At 41.5% G+C, this 16590-nt stretch overlaps 1 protein-coding gene across 1 annotated transcript in view; it reads right to left on the reverse strand.

Annotated features, from left to right (window-relative positions):
- The window catches only part of LOC139280102 (uncharacterized), a 340066-nt gene that overhangs the window by 115243 nt on the left and 208233 nt on the right, over window positions 1–16590 (reverse strand). Inside the window, exons 8-10 of the mRNA XM_070899614.1 lie at window positions 14165–14213; window positions 11296–11416; window positions 996–1090 (exon numbers count right to left, since the gene is read on the reverse strand). Coding sequence (XP_070755715.1) covers window positions 996–1090; window positions 11296–11416; window positions 14165–14213 — 265 coding nt within the window. The remainder of the gene's footprint in view (window positions 1–995; window positions 1091–11295; window positions 11417–14164; window positions 14214–16590) is intronic.

A 16590-nucleotide genomic window follows, 5' to 3' on the forward strand; every position in this document is an offset into this window, starting at 1 on the left:
TATGCTCCAGTGAATTAATTTCAATATCTACATCTTCAAATCCCTTCACTCATTCATTTAATCTAAGTAACCAGGCATGTGTCCCTACCTGGACCATATGGCTTTTCTGATTCTGGATTATTGCACGTTCCCTGCTTTTCCACCTTTACTATTGGAAGTTGATCAGTCACTGTGCATTTGTCCTTTGAAATTTTGTCCTAAAACCAATTTTCCTCTCTGCTCCTTTAAATCCATTAGTGTCTTCAGTTTCCTTCACCTTTTTTTTGTATTTATCATCGAATCATAAAATGATGCAGCCCAGAAGGAGGCCATTCGGCCCAACGTGCCTGCTCTTTGGTAGAGCTATCCAATTAGTCCATCTTTTTTTGCATTCTCCGAGACATTACTTATGTGAGGACTTACTGCACAAATGCAAGACTGCGTCAATAGAGGCGTATATTGAGTGCCTGTTAGTCAGGAAAGGCCAGGAGTTCCGGAAGAGAGTGCCTGCTCTGGGATGGAGAGAATGCCAGAGCTGCCCTGGAAACATGTTAGATTCTGTCCCATCATTGCCCTCTACAAGGGGCTGAAAAAAACTGGAGAAATCTTCTACATATTTAAGGGTCCTGGCCAAGACCTTAGGTGGACCCAACTTGCGCCGGCCAGGATGCCAATTCATTCAGCGTACCTGAGAATGGCAGATTTCCAGGTTCCCTCTGATGCAGGTGATTTAATTTGGGACGGATGGAAGTTCACCCTAATCAAGGCCCTGGGAAATTGGTAGGGGAAACTGGGACCCAATGTACCCAGGTGCCGACTAAATTTGTGACCCTTCAAATGCAATCCTGCTGGACGGACGACAGTGGGCTGGAAGGGCAGTGAATTTTCAGTCCCTAAATGTTTTGCCAACTTAAGAATGTATCAAGTCAAATAAATGAATAATTAACACAATAAAGCAATAAAAGAATTAAATACAGGTAATGCTTTTAAAGTTTAAAGAACATAGAAATCCTTACCATATGTTTCTTGAGCTTTGGCATGAGTTTACTTAAAATCTGATCGTGGTGTCCCTGGAATCTTTGTAGCTTTGGAAATCCTGGAATAAAAAATCCTGAAAAGAAGTAAGAAAGTTATGTAAAAGTACCAGTTTCAGCAAGATTGGACATATAGTAAAACAAGTTAGGCTTTGCTGAAGATGATGGGGTAGAAATTGGACCTCGTTGTGACCGTTTTACAGACTCCACAGCACTCCTGCCGGCCTCGATCACCCCCACCCCTAACTGTTCCGACTGCCCCTTGCTGTTTACCCGAAGGCTTAGCAAGGCAAAGGGCCCAAAATTGTTTCTCTGAAATGGGCAAGCTGTCTGTGGAGGCGCGACAGGTGCTGGCAGTTCATCCACATTATTTAAATGAGTCTCCAAGGCCCTATTTCAGGTAGGCCTCGGGCCTCCTGGTTCGGGAGCCAAAATGAATTTCTACCTCAATATGTTCTATTGTCACATTCATATTCATGCTATCAAAAAGGTCAGCCCATGCTTTAAAACTAAACTGCTCCAGCATCAATTCAGTAACAGGAAAATATCTAACAATTGGTGTGTAACTTAGGGATAAAAAACTACATTTCACTGATCTTTTTTGTCTCATTCGGGCAGGAGGAGGAAATAATTTGATACAACCAGTTCATATTCCATTAGTTTCTCATAGGCTGCTTTACATGGATATGGAATACAGGAGTACTGTGAGGTGTGCCTGTGCAGCTGAATTATGTTAATTTGGTTATTTCCTCTGAACAGTCACCCCTTCCACAAGTTATCCAACAAAAAACTACAAATTTGAAATTGTTCCAAATGGAAAGTACAAGTTACGTGGGTAAGTGATCAAACATCTATACACTAGATTTCAAAATTATTTTGATTTGAGCAAGACTACATCTCATATGGAACATTGGGAGGGGGAAGAGACAAGTCTGTCTGTGAATAATCAACATAACCTTGTACTTTCCTTAACATGGTGGGGGGAGGAGGGAGAACTGATTTATTGCTGGTGCAGAAATAGTAAAATTTGTGTGTGTAGAAAGGAAATGTATAGCATAATAGACCAGTGTGTCTGGATAATATCAGCCTTGTTCTGAGTTTTAGTTTCTACAGTCATTGTAATCACTGGTTGCAGGTGCCCTTATGGTCTAACAATAATGCATTGTAAGCTCACTCTTAAAACATTTTGTATCTTGTATGTATTTTGACACTAAATTTTGAAAATCACAAATTAATTTTCAACAATTATTCAGAAGATGAGGCGGCCCTAAAAATATTAAGGATTTTCAGACATTGATGAAATTAATTAAATGTTTATATCAAATGGTTCTAAAAAATAAAACCAAACTTGGAAAAACTGAGATCCCATTATGCAAAGAATGTCACAATTGTGCCTGGGTACAAGTTGAGATGGATGTTTGAGTTCTTCTTGCCAAATGCTGCACCTGGCATTTGGGGCAGAGAGGAGTTATTTAACAGTTTCAGTATCACCCTTGTTGCCTGGATTAAGAAAAAAAGAACTTGCATTTATCTAGCAGCTTTCACAGCCTCAGCATGCCCCAAAGAGCTTTACAGCCAATTAAGTACGTTTTGAAGCGTGACTACTGCTATAATGTAGGTAAAGACATCAGCCAATTTGTGCACAGCAATGCCCTACAAAGAGCAGTGAAATAACCAATCTGGTTTTAGTTGATTATGTCAATAAAAGGATAAGGATCAGCCCGAGATGTCCAAATCTAACAATGGTTACGTGCACCCAACCACAAGGAACTTTTATTGAATTCATTGTTCTACTTGTCAATTAGAAATGTAAATGATCAGACATTAGATAGTGCTGTGACAAAGTATCTTTTAGTTGAAATAAAAACATAAAATGCTGGAAATATTCAGCAGGTCAGGCAGCATCTGTGGAGAGAGAAACCGAGTTAACATTTCAGGTCGATGACTTGTTATGAGAACTCAGGGTTGATGACGAAGGGTCATCGACCTGAAACGTTAACTCGGTTTCCCTCTCCTCAGATGCTGCCTTACCTGCTGAATATTTCCAGCATTTTCTGTTTTTATTTCAGATTTCCAGCACCACAAGTATTTTGCTTCTTTATCTTTTAGTTGATAAGGGTCCATAGTAACATTACATTAAAAAGTCCCAATGTAGTTACCTCGTTGGCACAATTCAACAGAGGGGAGAAAAACATGCCCACACCCTCAAATTTAATGACAAGATGCAAAATACGGTTTTTCAACAAGCTTTGATTCAGATGGACAAAGGTGGAATCCCATTAAAATATTTTAATTGGGGTCATTTGGGACCCTGATGTAATTTTGAACTTCTACTGGGCAGAATTCTCGCTCTGCTTCGTGGAACTATACATTCAGTAGTCTAACCAGCAGTTCCCTCCCTTATGATTACCTGCCACCCCTGCCCCTATAATCAAACAAGATTCTGCCAACTTGGCTAAAGGAAGGAGCTGCAAGATTCCCCTCTCCAATGGTCAGCAAGCTGACAATTAGAGTTTGTTTAACACTGGCAGTTTGCCAATCTTATTTTGATGAGGTTTGACCACAAGCATGAATTTTGGGCTTCTCGCCAGTGACATCTGCTGGGTTTGTAATTTCTTTGTGTATTATGGGTGAATAATTTTAATGACGGTTATAAAAATTGCAATATAATTGAAATTGGGAGAGGATGCTGAAAGATTTTATGCCTATATGATTGGTGAAATAATGATAGTCGAATTGTAAAGCAAAAAAAAAAGAGGAATGCACACACTTAACCAATGAGGGAGAAAAACTGACACGTTTCCTACATTACGACGGTCATTACAAACATAAGAAATGTTATGGTCAAAATACATTACTTTATGTACCAGCATAAACGGAAGAGGCTATAAACAGCATCCTTGCTCTATTCTGCAAAGCAGGAAACAGAGAAATGCTGCCATTGATTAGAAATCACTCTGGGGATTCATTAAGAAGATTGTTAGTATTTACAGGAGGGTTGAACAGATAATCAGTTAAGTATTTGAGAGATTTTTTCCATTCTATTCAAATGCATTCTCAGCACTTAGTGATAACAAAGGCTGGAGAATCTAAACCATACCTCAAGATGAATGTATCAGGTTTGCCAAGTCCCTGGTATTATTAGCTGGGAATGTTTTGGCAATGATCTCCATCTAATGAGCTTGAACAAATTTTACAGTCATATTTTTAATAAAACTCCACATATGTTGTTATTTAATATTGAGCTCCTAACATGTACCCCATCTCCTTTCAGCCAAGTTCGTAACCCTTTACAACCTGGGTTTTATTTTTTTCCATTAATACATTATGAAGATTATTTTGTAGCACTTAAAAATAGATAAACCACATGGGACTACTCAAGACAAAGCTATTATCTTTTTGATATTTCCCACAAATAGATCTCATTTGTGGATCCTTGCTATCTACTATTTCAGTGGGTTAAATGGTTATGTGCTGTGATGTAAATGGTGGAAATTTCATTCGAGAATAGCCACTTCTGAACAATAGTGTCAGTGTGATTAGTGGTCTTGTTTCCTACTTTAGCTCTTTGCTACAACAGCAAATACAGTGAAGAATGGAAACAGAACATGTTGGCATCAGTGTTGGGAAATAGACAGTCTTCAAAGTAACCCTCTTGGCTTACATTACCTCAGTGTATCCACCCCACTGTTCAAGTCCCTGAAAGGTATCAGGCTAATAAACAGATTTTTAAAAAAAATCACTTTTTTTAAACTAGCAGATCTCCCATGGCTTTGCACATAATGGGCCCAAGTTTCCACATGATTTGCGCCTGATTTTTAGGAGCAACTGGTGGAGAACGGACTATCTTAGAAATCGCAATTCTCCACATTTTATTTTCTGCAGTTCTAGTTAGGTAGAACAGTTCTACTTTGGAACAGAATTTTTTCTTCAAAAGGGGGCGTGTCCGGCCACTGACGCCTGATTTCAAAGTTTCCACAGTGAAAACGTACTCCAAACTAAGTTAGAATGGAGCAAGTGAATATTTTTGTAGAAAAACTTGTTCTACACATTAAAAAAATCAGGCGCAGGTTACAAATTAGATGTCCAGAACGAGGTGGGGGGGGGAGGGAAGTCATTAAATTCTACAATAAATCCTTATTTATACTTCTACAAATATTATACAAATAAATCCAACCTGAATAAACATTTATAAGCAAAGAAAAGATTAAATAAACCATCTTCCTACCTGTATGAAGGCACGGAGAATGCTGCAGTCAGCCTGAGGCGCCCGTTCTTTCCGCCGGGGGAGGGGGGGGGGGGGAGGAGGCGCCCGTTCTTCCCGCGCGGGGGGGGGGGGGGGGGGGGGAGGAGACAGTGAGAAGCCTCAGTGCTGATGTGCTGATGGCAATGTGCTTTTATTAAAAAAATGTTCAAAAATTAAACAGCTACAAAGAACTACAAAAATGGCCGAGTGCCAATGTTTTTTTCACACTGCGCGTGCGCGAATGCTCCAATGCGCACGCGCAGCGTTGCCGGCAGGAAAAAAACTGATTTAAATAGTACCCGCCCCCTCCCACTTACAAAATCGGCGCGAGTGTAGGCTCCGCCCCCCCTGGGCGCCGCGCCAGGCAGACAAGGAGCTGCAGAACGCTCCAGAATCGCAATTTTATTTTAGGCACCGTTTTAGGCGCGAAAAACGGGCGCCCAGCTCGGAGGGGCGCCCATTTTTTAATCGTGTGGAAACTTGGGCCCAATGAGTCAGAGAATATTCTTTTATACAGTAATAGGGATATTATCAACAAAGTGAAAGTGTTAGGAAGTAAGTGTGACACTTACAGGAAGTGTGCACATAATGGAAGTATGTTAATATATTACGTGCATGTCAAGTCAAAGGAACGTTATCTGTTTTATCTGCCTATGCTGTCTTTTTGTTGCTGTTTGTATGCTCATTCTCAGCACTTTTGTCATTTTTTTGTTTTCCAGTTTTGGTGTTTTATTTCCATCATATGTCTGTCTTTGTTTCTGTTATGTTGTTTACTTTCCATGTCCTGTCTACTGTACCTGTTTGGCACTACTATCTGTTGTTCTCTAATATGTCTTACATTCAGCAGTCCCTTTGCTTCAAATTCCTGTGCTTCCATTGTATCTCTTCCATTTCTTTTTGTCTTTGGCATGCTGTTGTAATGTCCTGCCATTTCCTCCTATTCCACTTTTCCTATCCTGGTTATCCTTTTTGACAACTTTTCCTGAGGCTTGTTGCTGGTCCTCACCCTTTCCCACCTCTACATTCCCTCAGTGTTGCCTGTCATCTCCTTGCAGCAGATTAATTTGTTTCCCCTTAAACCTTGTGTTCCCTTTACCCTTTGCATTCTTTGCTCTGCTGTTCTGATGCAATTGCTATTCTGCTTGCAGTGTCAGCTGTAGCTCAGTGGGTAGCACATTCGCCTCGGAGTCAGAAGATTGTGGGTTCAAGTCCCACTCCAGGGACTTAAGCACATAAATCTAGGCTGACACTCCAGTGCAATGCTGAGGGAGTGCTGCACTGCCAGAAGTGCCATCTTTCAGATGAGACGTTAAATTGAGGTCCTGTCTGCTCTCTCAGGTAGATGTAAAAGATCCCACGACACTATTTCGAAGAAGAGCAGGGAAGTTATCCCCGGTGTCCTGGCCAATATTTATCCCTCAAGCAACATAACAAAAAAAATTAGCTGGTCATTATCACATTACTGTTTGTGGGAGCTTGCTGAGTGCAAATTGGCTGCCACATTTCCAGTGACTACGCTTCAAAAGTACTTCATGGCTGTAAAGCGCTTTGAGATGACCTGTGGCTGTGAAAGGAGCTATATAAATACAAGTCTTTATTTTTACTGCTCTTACTCTTCCCTCAGCTTTCCTGCATCACTCCCCTCAATTTTTCCTTCCACTTACAGTTTTCCATCTTTAGCTAATGATCATATTATTTCTGTGCAAGTACTCCTGAGAATTTCACACTCTTTCTGTCCCTTTCCCCTTATTTTATGATTCCATGCTTGCCCCCACTCACCCCTAACATACTTTCCCTTAGTTATCTTCCTTGGCAGTGTCTGTGAATAGAAGATGTATAGGAACTGGGGCCAGCAGACAGCAATTCAAATTTGAGTGGGATGGAGCTGTCAAAAGTGTGGGCAGGGCTGAGTTGGAGGGAAAAGGCTAAGGAGAAGGCCAGGCTAGAAGTCTGGCTGAATACCTAAAGTGGCTAAAAATAAACAATGGGGCAGAAGAGGCTGTGGAATGTGAAAGAAATAGAAGTGGGCTGGAAAGTGAGAATGAAGGTTGAGTGCAGTTTAAAAGCATTGGGAAGGGGCCGAACACAGCCCAGACTTGGGGGTGGAGGCTAAAGCAGCAGCAGAAAGGAAAGTAGAAATCCAGACATGGGAGGACCTCAGGGCAGAAACTGGGGCTCGAGGCTTGTGTTGTCAGCAGAGGGACAGAAACTGGGCAGAAAGAATGGGAACACAAAGGCAAAGGGCCAGAGGCTGAGGAGACTAATGGGCATGGGAATTAGGAGACAGGGATAGAGAGGTGCCATAGTACCACCAGTGGTGTGAGGCCACAACTATAGCATGACATGTAAATGTTTATACAGTCACAATCTCTTTGCCTTCTATACAGGGACAGTAAAACCAATAAGTGAAGTACCAACAAATTTTTAAAATACAGAAAAGCTGCACTTAACAACTGCCTCTCCTAATGGTTGGCACTGCATCTAGAATCTAATCACTAAGGTAATCAATAACTTGCATTTATTTAAGCACTTTTAATGTAGTAAATCAACCTAAGGCGTTTCACAGGTGCGTTATTTAGGGAGGAAATTCCAGAGCTAAGGGCTTGGGCCACCGATGATGGAGCGATTAAAATCAGGGTTGCGCAAGAGGCCAGAATTGGAGGGGCACAGAGATCTCAGAGGTTTGTAGGGCTGGAGGATGTTAGAGATAGGGAGGAGCTAACCCATGGAGGGATTTGAAAACAAGGATGAGAATTTTAACATCAAGGTGCTCCCGGAGCTGGAGCCAATGTAGATCAGCGAGTATAAGGCGGGTGAACGGGACTTGATGCAAGTTAGGAAAGGGGCAGCAGAGTTTTGGATGAGCTCAGTATATGGAGGTGCAAGGTGGGAGGTCAGTCAGGAGAGCATTGGAATAGTCAAGTCTAGATGTAACAAAGGCATGAATGAAGGTTTCAGAAGCAGCTAAGTTGAGGCAGGCAGCCTTGGTGATGGAGTGGATATGGGGTCCGAAGTTCAGCTCAAGGTCAAATAGGATGGCAAGGTTGCTAACAATCTGTTTCAGCCTCAGTCAGTGGCCAGGGAGAGGGTTGGAGTCAGTGGTGAGGGAACGGAGTTTGTGGTGGGGACCGAAGACAATGACTTTGGTTTTCCCAATATTTAGTTGAGGAAATTTCTGCTCACCCAATACTAGATTTTGGACAAGCAGCATGACAAAGCAGAGACAGTGGAGGGATGGAGAGACGTGGCAGTGAAGTAGAGCTAGGTATCGTCAGTGTACATGAGGAACCCGACGTGTTATCAGATGATGTCACTGAGGGGCAGCATGTAGATGAGAAAGAGAAGGGGGCCAAGGATAGATCCACGGGAGCGGCAAGAGAAACTGTTGCAGACAATTCTCTGGCTACGACTGGATAGGAATGGAACTAGACAAGGGCACTCCCACTCAGCTGGACAATGGAGGAGAGACGTTGGAGGAGGATGGTGTGGTCAACCTTGTCAAAGGCTGCAGATAGGTCGAGAATGATGAGGAGGGGTAGTTTACCACAGTCAGAGGATATCATTTGTGACTTTGATAAAGGCCATTTCAGTGCTGTGACATAGGCAGGTACTTAATTGGAAGAATTAATCGCACTTTAACGACGTGCAAACAACTGATTGAAACTGCTTGATCCGACTTTACATGAAAGCAGATCAATTTTTTTTAAATCGTTAAGTACAACAGGGTAAATACTTACTGAAATGCCCAAAATAATTGCTTAATATATTGGGCCTGAAATTCCGATGTCCCGGGTCCGTACGAAGTTTCTATGGACCTGGGAAGGCATCGTAAAAAACGATTTTCAGTGCGCAATGCGCATGCGCTAAAAACCGGCTTTTCCGATCTGTCAAGTTTCTGGCTTGACAGATCTCGTGAATATCGGGAGCAAGGACACATGCAGGGCAAGATTTGCGATATTTACGCATATCTTGCCCAGCAAATGTCCTCAAAAATCTTGCGTCTTAAAAAGCAGGCGTATAGCATACTTTTACAGGTGCAAGTGTTTAAAAACAAACATTAAAATTAAATTAAATAAACACATATGAAAACATATTTTATTGTTAAAAACCCTCCCCACTACGGTAAGTTTATTTTAAGGCATAATTAAAAAAACGTTTTAAAAAGTCGTTAAGTCGGGAAAATATATATATTTTTTAAGAACTTTAATTTAAATGAATATTAAATATGTAGTGTATTTTTCTATTTTTTTAAATTAGCGTTTTGTGTCTTTGGCCGGGGGGGGGGGTTCTTATTCATAATAATGGGAACTAGAATGCCTATTATTATGAATGAGAAAATACTGTACCTTGATTGGCTGCCCAGAGCCATGTGACTCCAGCTCCAGCATATGGACATCCCAACGTGCACGCACTCCGATGCGTAGGGAGTGAAGGCCTCGGGATCGGAAGTTCGAGCGGGCGCAGCAGGAACAAGTAGGTGCGCAACTTTTTCAGTCGATTGTCCACAGGAAGAGCTCGACCGGGATTTCTAGGCCATTATAAGCAGCGCCTTTGTAACTGAATTCTATGGTAAAGGCAAATGGTTAGCACTATTTACCCGATATAGGCGGTTACCCATGCTAAGCGTGGATGGTGTAAGTGGTGGGGACTGTAATAGAAATTCCTATTATAAATGTTTACATGGACAGTTTCATTTGTAAATGTTGACAGAAAAAAATGTAACCAAAAATCATAACAGTAGGCAGGAGGTGGGCACATATGAATTTTTAATTATATATACCTACCATTCCTACATTACAACAGTGACTACACTTCAAAAATACTTCACTGGCTGTAAAGCGTTTGGGATTTCTGATGGTCGTGAAAGGCGCTATATAATTTCAAGCCGTTAGTTTCTTTTTTTTTAAAAATTCATTGCCCACATTTATTTTCACCTTTAAATGCCTCAGAGCCAAACATAGAGAGTATATCCAAAAGGATAATATCAGCTATACAGTTAGTTTAGAAGCTCAAGCTTTACTCAACGTATTTTCCTGGATTGGTTCCCATGCTGGTATTAGACATGGTCCCGTTTAAATGAACAGGAGCTGCTCTGAGATGCAGGTGACGTCTCTGCGCCAGTGATGTCACTGCAACAGCCTGGTAGGAAGGAAACCTGAAATGATGGGCTTCAGTTGAGGTAGGATAGATGATTTTTTTTACAATATAAAACAGAGAATAATGGGTGATTCCACAATCTGGTGCTCCACGAGGGGCTGCCTAATACGAGCTCCCAGTGGGAATCAGCTTTTACAGGGAGCACATCTCGGGAAATCATGGAGATGCAGCATGTGATTTTCCATCCATTATGCGCACATGGCTCCGTGGACCATAGTTTGGGTATTACTGAATTCAATTGCAAGTTGCACAAATTATTATTTCCAATTTTACTTTAAAAGGAAAGAAATAATGAACTTGCATTTATGTAGCATCTTATCAAATCCTCAGAATTTCCCAATGCACATTACTTTTAATAATGCAGTCCGTGTTATGTCCAAACATGCCTGCCAATTTGCACACAGCAATTTAGCACAAACAGGAAATGAATGCATGACCAGATAATCTGTTTTTCATGGTGTTGGTGATGGAGGAATGTTGGCCAGGATACCTGAAGAAATCTTTGCTCTTCTTTGAATAGTGTTGTGATGTTTTAAATCCATCGACACAGCAGGCAGGGCCTCGGTTTAACATCCCATTTGAAGGATGGCTCTCCAACAATGCAGCACTATCTCAGTACTGCACTGAAATGTTAGCCTAGATTATGTGCTCAAGTCAATAGTGGGCTTGAACTCACCCATTGAAAGATGGTTCCCCGACTCTGCCTCTCAAAACAAAAAAATAACACTACTAACAATCCACGTTGAAGACTTTTAAAATTTGCAATAATTACTGTGACAGGCAAATATAAACTACATGAGTTTGCAGAATGTAGTACTTGGTTGTGAAGTTTAGGTGCTGGTAATATTTATCATCCTGTAACACTGCTGAGGTGCTTACCATGCATTGCATGCTTCTGATTAGTCAGTAATTGAGACAGTGCCCAGAATGCATCCTCTTCATTCAAATACATCAGTAGAATGGCTGCGAGCTGGCTCATTCCTTGACAGTAGCTCACCTCCTGTGAAGAGAAGCATGTTTAATTTCTTACTCATATATTGTTATTATATCTGTCATTACTGGAAGAAGCAGACAATGAATTATAAACAGATCGAGATAGAGAATTAAAACAAAAATTCTATTGTTTGCAGAAAAAAGGAATGCAAGCCTTAAATCTTAATAAACAAATGAGAGAGGAGATTCTAATAGCCATTTATAAATATGCATTTTGTATATTCCTAGTAAAAATGAATAACAGCTTTAAGTTTTTATAATGTCATTATATATGTTGCTCTCTCTTTTTAAGAAAAACACAGAAAAGTGTCTGTCTCTCCAGTCAGGTTTCTATGCCGATTTCCAGTGCTCCACCATTGGTGGCCGTGCTTTCAGCTGCCTTAGCCCATGCTCTGGAATTCCCTCCCTAAACCTCTCTGCCCTCCTTTTTGATGCTCATTAAAATCTACCTCTTTGGCCAAACTTTTAGTCAACTGTCCTGATATTTCCTTCTGTGGCTCGATGTCAAATTTTTATTGATAACGCTCGTGAAACACCTTGGGATGTTTTGCTATGTTAAATGCAAGTTGTTGTTATTGTTATCCCTGCTACAGCACCAAAATAGTCCCAACCAAAGTCACAAATGACATTCTCTGTGCTGCATTATTCCTCCTCAATTTCTCTGCTGCCTTTGATATGGCTAACCACACCATCCTCCACCAATGCCTTTCCTCTGAGTGGGACTGCTCTCACTTGGTTTCACTCACCTATCGGATCATAGTTGGAACATCTCCAATAGCTGCTTCTGATCTCGCCCCCACACTGTTATCTCTGGAGACCTCCAAGGATCGATCCTATGGGCCCACTCTTCTTCATCATTTACATGCTGCCCTTGGGAAATATAATCTGCAAACATGTGGTCAGCTTCCACATGTGCACTAACAGCACCCAGGTCTACTGCTCCATCACCTCTCTTAACCCCTTTGTTGACCACAGACTGTTTGTCCGATATCTACTCTTGGATGAGCTGAATTTTCCTTCAGTTAAACATTGGGAGGACTGAAGCCATCATCTTCGGCCCCTGCACAAGCTCCACACCCTTGCCAGTGATTCCATCCCACTCCCTGGCCATTGTCTCAGGCTGAACCACACTACTCAAACTTTATATCCTATTTGACCATGAGCTGAGCCCATAAAGACCACCTACTTTCACCATGTCCATTTCTGCCCCCCCCTGCCTCAGCCACTGAAGATCTGTGATAGGGTGGAAGGCAGAAGAGATTTAAGAGACAAAAGGGATGATGGGCAAAAATAAGATGGCAATGGCACAAGTTAAGAAACTAAAGATGAGTCTAGATGGGGTGTGAATGGCAGAATTATCACCAGCTGCCATGGGAAGGAGAAAAAAGAAATCCTGATCCATGCCTTTACAATCACCTAATTGACTATTCTAATGTTCTAATGCCAGTCTCTCATCCTCCAGCCTTTGTAAACTTTATCTCATCCAAAACGTTGCTGCCCATATCCTAACCCACACCAGGTCACCCATCATCCCTGTTCTTGCTGAGTTACACTGGCTCCTGATCCTCCAATTTATCATTATCCTCATGTTTAAATCCTCTAGGGCTTCATCCTTCCTAATCTCTGTAACCTCCTCCAGCTCTACGACCCCCTCCCCAAACTCTTAACAGTGATTTACTTGTATTTCTTTCAATTTAGTGTACTGTATTCGCTGCTCATGATGTGGTCTCCTCTACACTGAGGAAACCAAATGCAGATTGGGTGACCACTTTGCAGAACACCTCCGTTCAGTCCGTAAGCGTGACCCCGAGTTTACGGTCATCTGTCACTTTAATTCACTGCTCCACTCCCACTCTGACCTCGGCCTCCTACACTGCTCCAATGGAGTTCAACGCAAGCTCGAGGGGCAGCACCTCATCTTTCGTTTAGGCACTTTACTGCCTTCTGGACTCAACATTGAGTTCAACAATTTCAGACTATAACCTCTGCCCATATTTTTTTCCCCTTTCCTCTTTTTTTTTTACAACCCTCCCTTTTTTCTCTTCTGACATAGATACAAAATTATAGTCCCACCCTCCCTTCGCTCACACTCTGGAATTTCAATCCTAAATACCTCCATCTCTTGCTCCTCCTTTACAACCCTCCTTAAAACCCAGCTCGGAGAAAACATTTTGTTGCCCCTCTTAATATCTCATTCTTTGGCTTCTTTGCTGTGCAGTTTTGTCTCACTAGGTCTTGGACATTTTTCTACAATAAAGGCGCTATATACATGCAAGTTGTTGTTTTCCTCCAGAATTAACAACCTGCTGATGAAATTGTAAGAATATGTGGCTTTGAAATGTCCCATTCTGAGAATGAGAAATGTATTAATTAAATATAAAGTCATTCTCCCTTTTTGAGGTTGAGAGTGAAATTTTATCCACTGTGTTACTGTAGGTTTTCAAATGGTGCAGTTCAGCCGGAGGCTGTCAGAAGGAATTGCCCACAACTTAGTACAGCAAAGGCTGGATATGCAGCTACCCCATCAAAAATGTTTAAATCTAATAACAGTGGAGATAGCAGCTGAAAAAAAAATACTGCCATTTATCATGCATTTTGTTGCAAGATGAATCCCACATCTACAAGAATCAAATCTGCAAAGTTGCAATATAAATGGCTTAATACTGCAAGTCTGAGACTTGCGTATTGGATTATTTATATAATATTTATCATACATATTATCTCTCAGGATGTAACCCCAACTCAATTTTCTTACCGTGTTGTATACAGAATAGGCGGTGAGTACATGAAACAAAGCTTGCTGTCTGTTTAAAGAAAATTAGACTATAATTAGTGATCATGCAATTTTAAATGCAGTTAAAAGAACATTTGCTGTTCTTGTAATTTACCTATTTTACATTAGGAGACTGCTGTACACATACTTGTATATAAGCACCAACTAGTTAAAATCCTTAACCAAAAATAAGGGAAAGGGGGAGAAGACAATGTCATGCAGGGGGTTAAAGACACCAGCTTTACACCTATTGGAATTGGGTTCAAGTCCAAACCAGAATGATGGAAAGAAAGTCTTCTCTCTCTGTTGACTGTGGGCCCTACATGTATGAAATTATTCCAATTCCAAGTGGGCAGCAGCCCAAAGCAGAATCCTGCCTCTAATATGGCATACATAGGCAATATCACTCAAAGGATGGTTGGTATGGGAAATAGAAAAATATAAACACTGATGCAGTATGAGTGTTCTTCTGAAGTTATGGTTGATGCATGTTGTTTGAACATATTAAATATCAGATCTGTGATCTGAATCTTGAATGTGGTAATGAACTTACACTTGTGGCATGCATAGGACTCCTTTAATATGGCGTGGAGATCATAGGAACAAGAGTCAGTGCAGAACAATACCCAGCCATTCTTGTGAGTTTTGTTCCATAGTATTCTACTGCTTATAAAATGTAACTAAAGCTCATTCAGCACTAACCGGCACAGCCCAACATCCTTGATAAATCCTTAGTCTTGTCCTCTCACAACTCACTGTAGAGGACACAAGTGTTTAAATCTGCAGAATGCTTCAAAGTAAATTAAATCCCAGTCACAACTCCCCTAGAGCAAAAGACTTTCCGCTCTGCCAAAATTCTCCTCTGTCTGAAAACAAAGTTTGATCTCAGTCAGTAGCATTAGAATTTTAAAGTAGATACGTAATAGCAGATCTTGAGATGTCCATTCAGCTTGTTTGCTGCTACATGCAATCTTGGCATAGGGGCCAGACTAGCATATATACCTATCAAACATTTGTATAAACAAATTGGCCCAGAACTTGCGGTCGGGATGACGGCGAACTGGTAGCATTCGCTGTCGTTCTGCCTTGGAAACTGAGCACAACTTTGGGATTTGGCACATGTGCAAATCTCGAAATTGCAGTCCATCATTGATAGCTCTGATTCAGGCTGCACTGTGCCCCCCACACATAGGGCCCAAGTTTCCACATGATTTGTGCCTGATTTTTAGGAGCAACTGGTGGAGAACGGATTATCTTAGAAATCGCAATTCTCCACATTTTTTTTTCTGCAGTTCTAGTCAAGTCGAACAGTTCTACTTTGGAACAGAATGTTTTCTTCAAAAGGGGGCATGTCCGGCCACTGACGCCTGATTTTAAAGTTTCCACAATGAAAACGTACTCCAAACTAAGTTAGAATGGAGCAAGTGAAGATTTTTGTAGAACTGAAAAAACCTGTTCAACACATTAAAAAAATCAGGCGCAGGTTACAAATTAGGCGTCCAGAACGAGGTGGGGGGGGGAGGGAAGTCATTAAATGCTATAATAAATCCTTATTTATACTTATACAAATAAATCCAACCTGAATAAACATTTATAAGCAAAGAAAAGATTAAATAAACCATCTTCCTACCTGTGTGAAAGTGCTTCAGCCACGGAGAATTCTGCAGCCGTTCGTTCCCGTGGAGCGGGAGGGAGGAGGAAGAGACAGCCGTTCGTTCCCGCAGAGTGGGGGGGGGGGGAAGGAAACAGCCATTCTTTCCCGGCCGGGGGGGGAGGGGGGGGGAGGGGGGAAGGAGACAGTGAGAAGACTGCAAGAAGCCTCAGTGCTGATGGCAATGTGTTTTTATATAAAAAATGTTCAAAAATTAAACAGCTACAAAGAACTACAAAAATGGCCGAGTGCCAATGTTTCCTTCACACTGCGCGTGCGCGAATGCTCCAACGCGCACGCACAGCGTTGCCGGCAGGAAAAAAAATTAAAATGGTACCCGCCCCCTCCCACTTACAAAATTGGCGCGAGTGTAGGCTCCGCCCCCCTGGGCAGCACGCCAGGCAGACAAGGAGCTGCAGGGCGCTCGAGAATAGCGCGTTTTTTTTTAGGCGCGAAAAACGGGCGCCCAGCTCGGAGGGGCGCCCGTTTTTTATCGTGTGGAAACTTGGGCCCATTGAGTCGGCAATCTGTGTAATCAGCCAAATCACTGAAACTGACAAAAACTTCGGCTCTTCTGCAATAAGTACACTATTAAATTCCCCACTAAAACAAGTTAGACCCAAAGGGATTCGATGTAACTAGAGTTTTAATAGCATATTGATTGCTAAACAAATGTTAAGAGCCTGGAAAACCTTAATTATGTGCAGTGTGAAATTTGTCCATTTTAATAAATGTATAAATTTTTAAGAATTTTTTT

The sequence above is a fragment of the Pristiophorus japonicus genome, chromosome 14 (assembly GCF_044704955.1).
Source record: "Pristiophorus japonicus isolate sPriJap1 chromosome 14, sPriJap1.hap1, whole genome shotgun sequence".
NCBI lineage: Eukaryota > Metazoa > Chordata > Chondrichthyes > Pristiophoridae > Pristiophorus > Pristiophorus japonicus.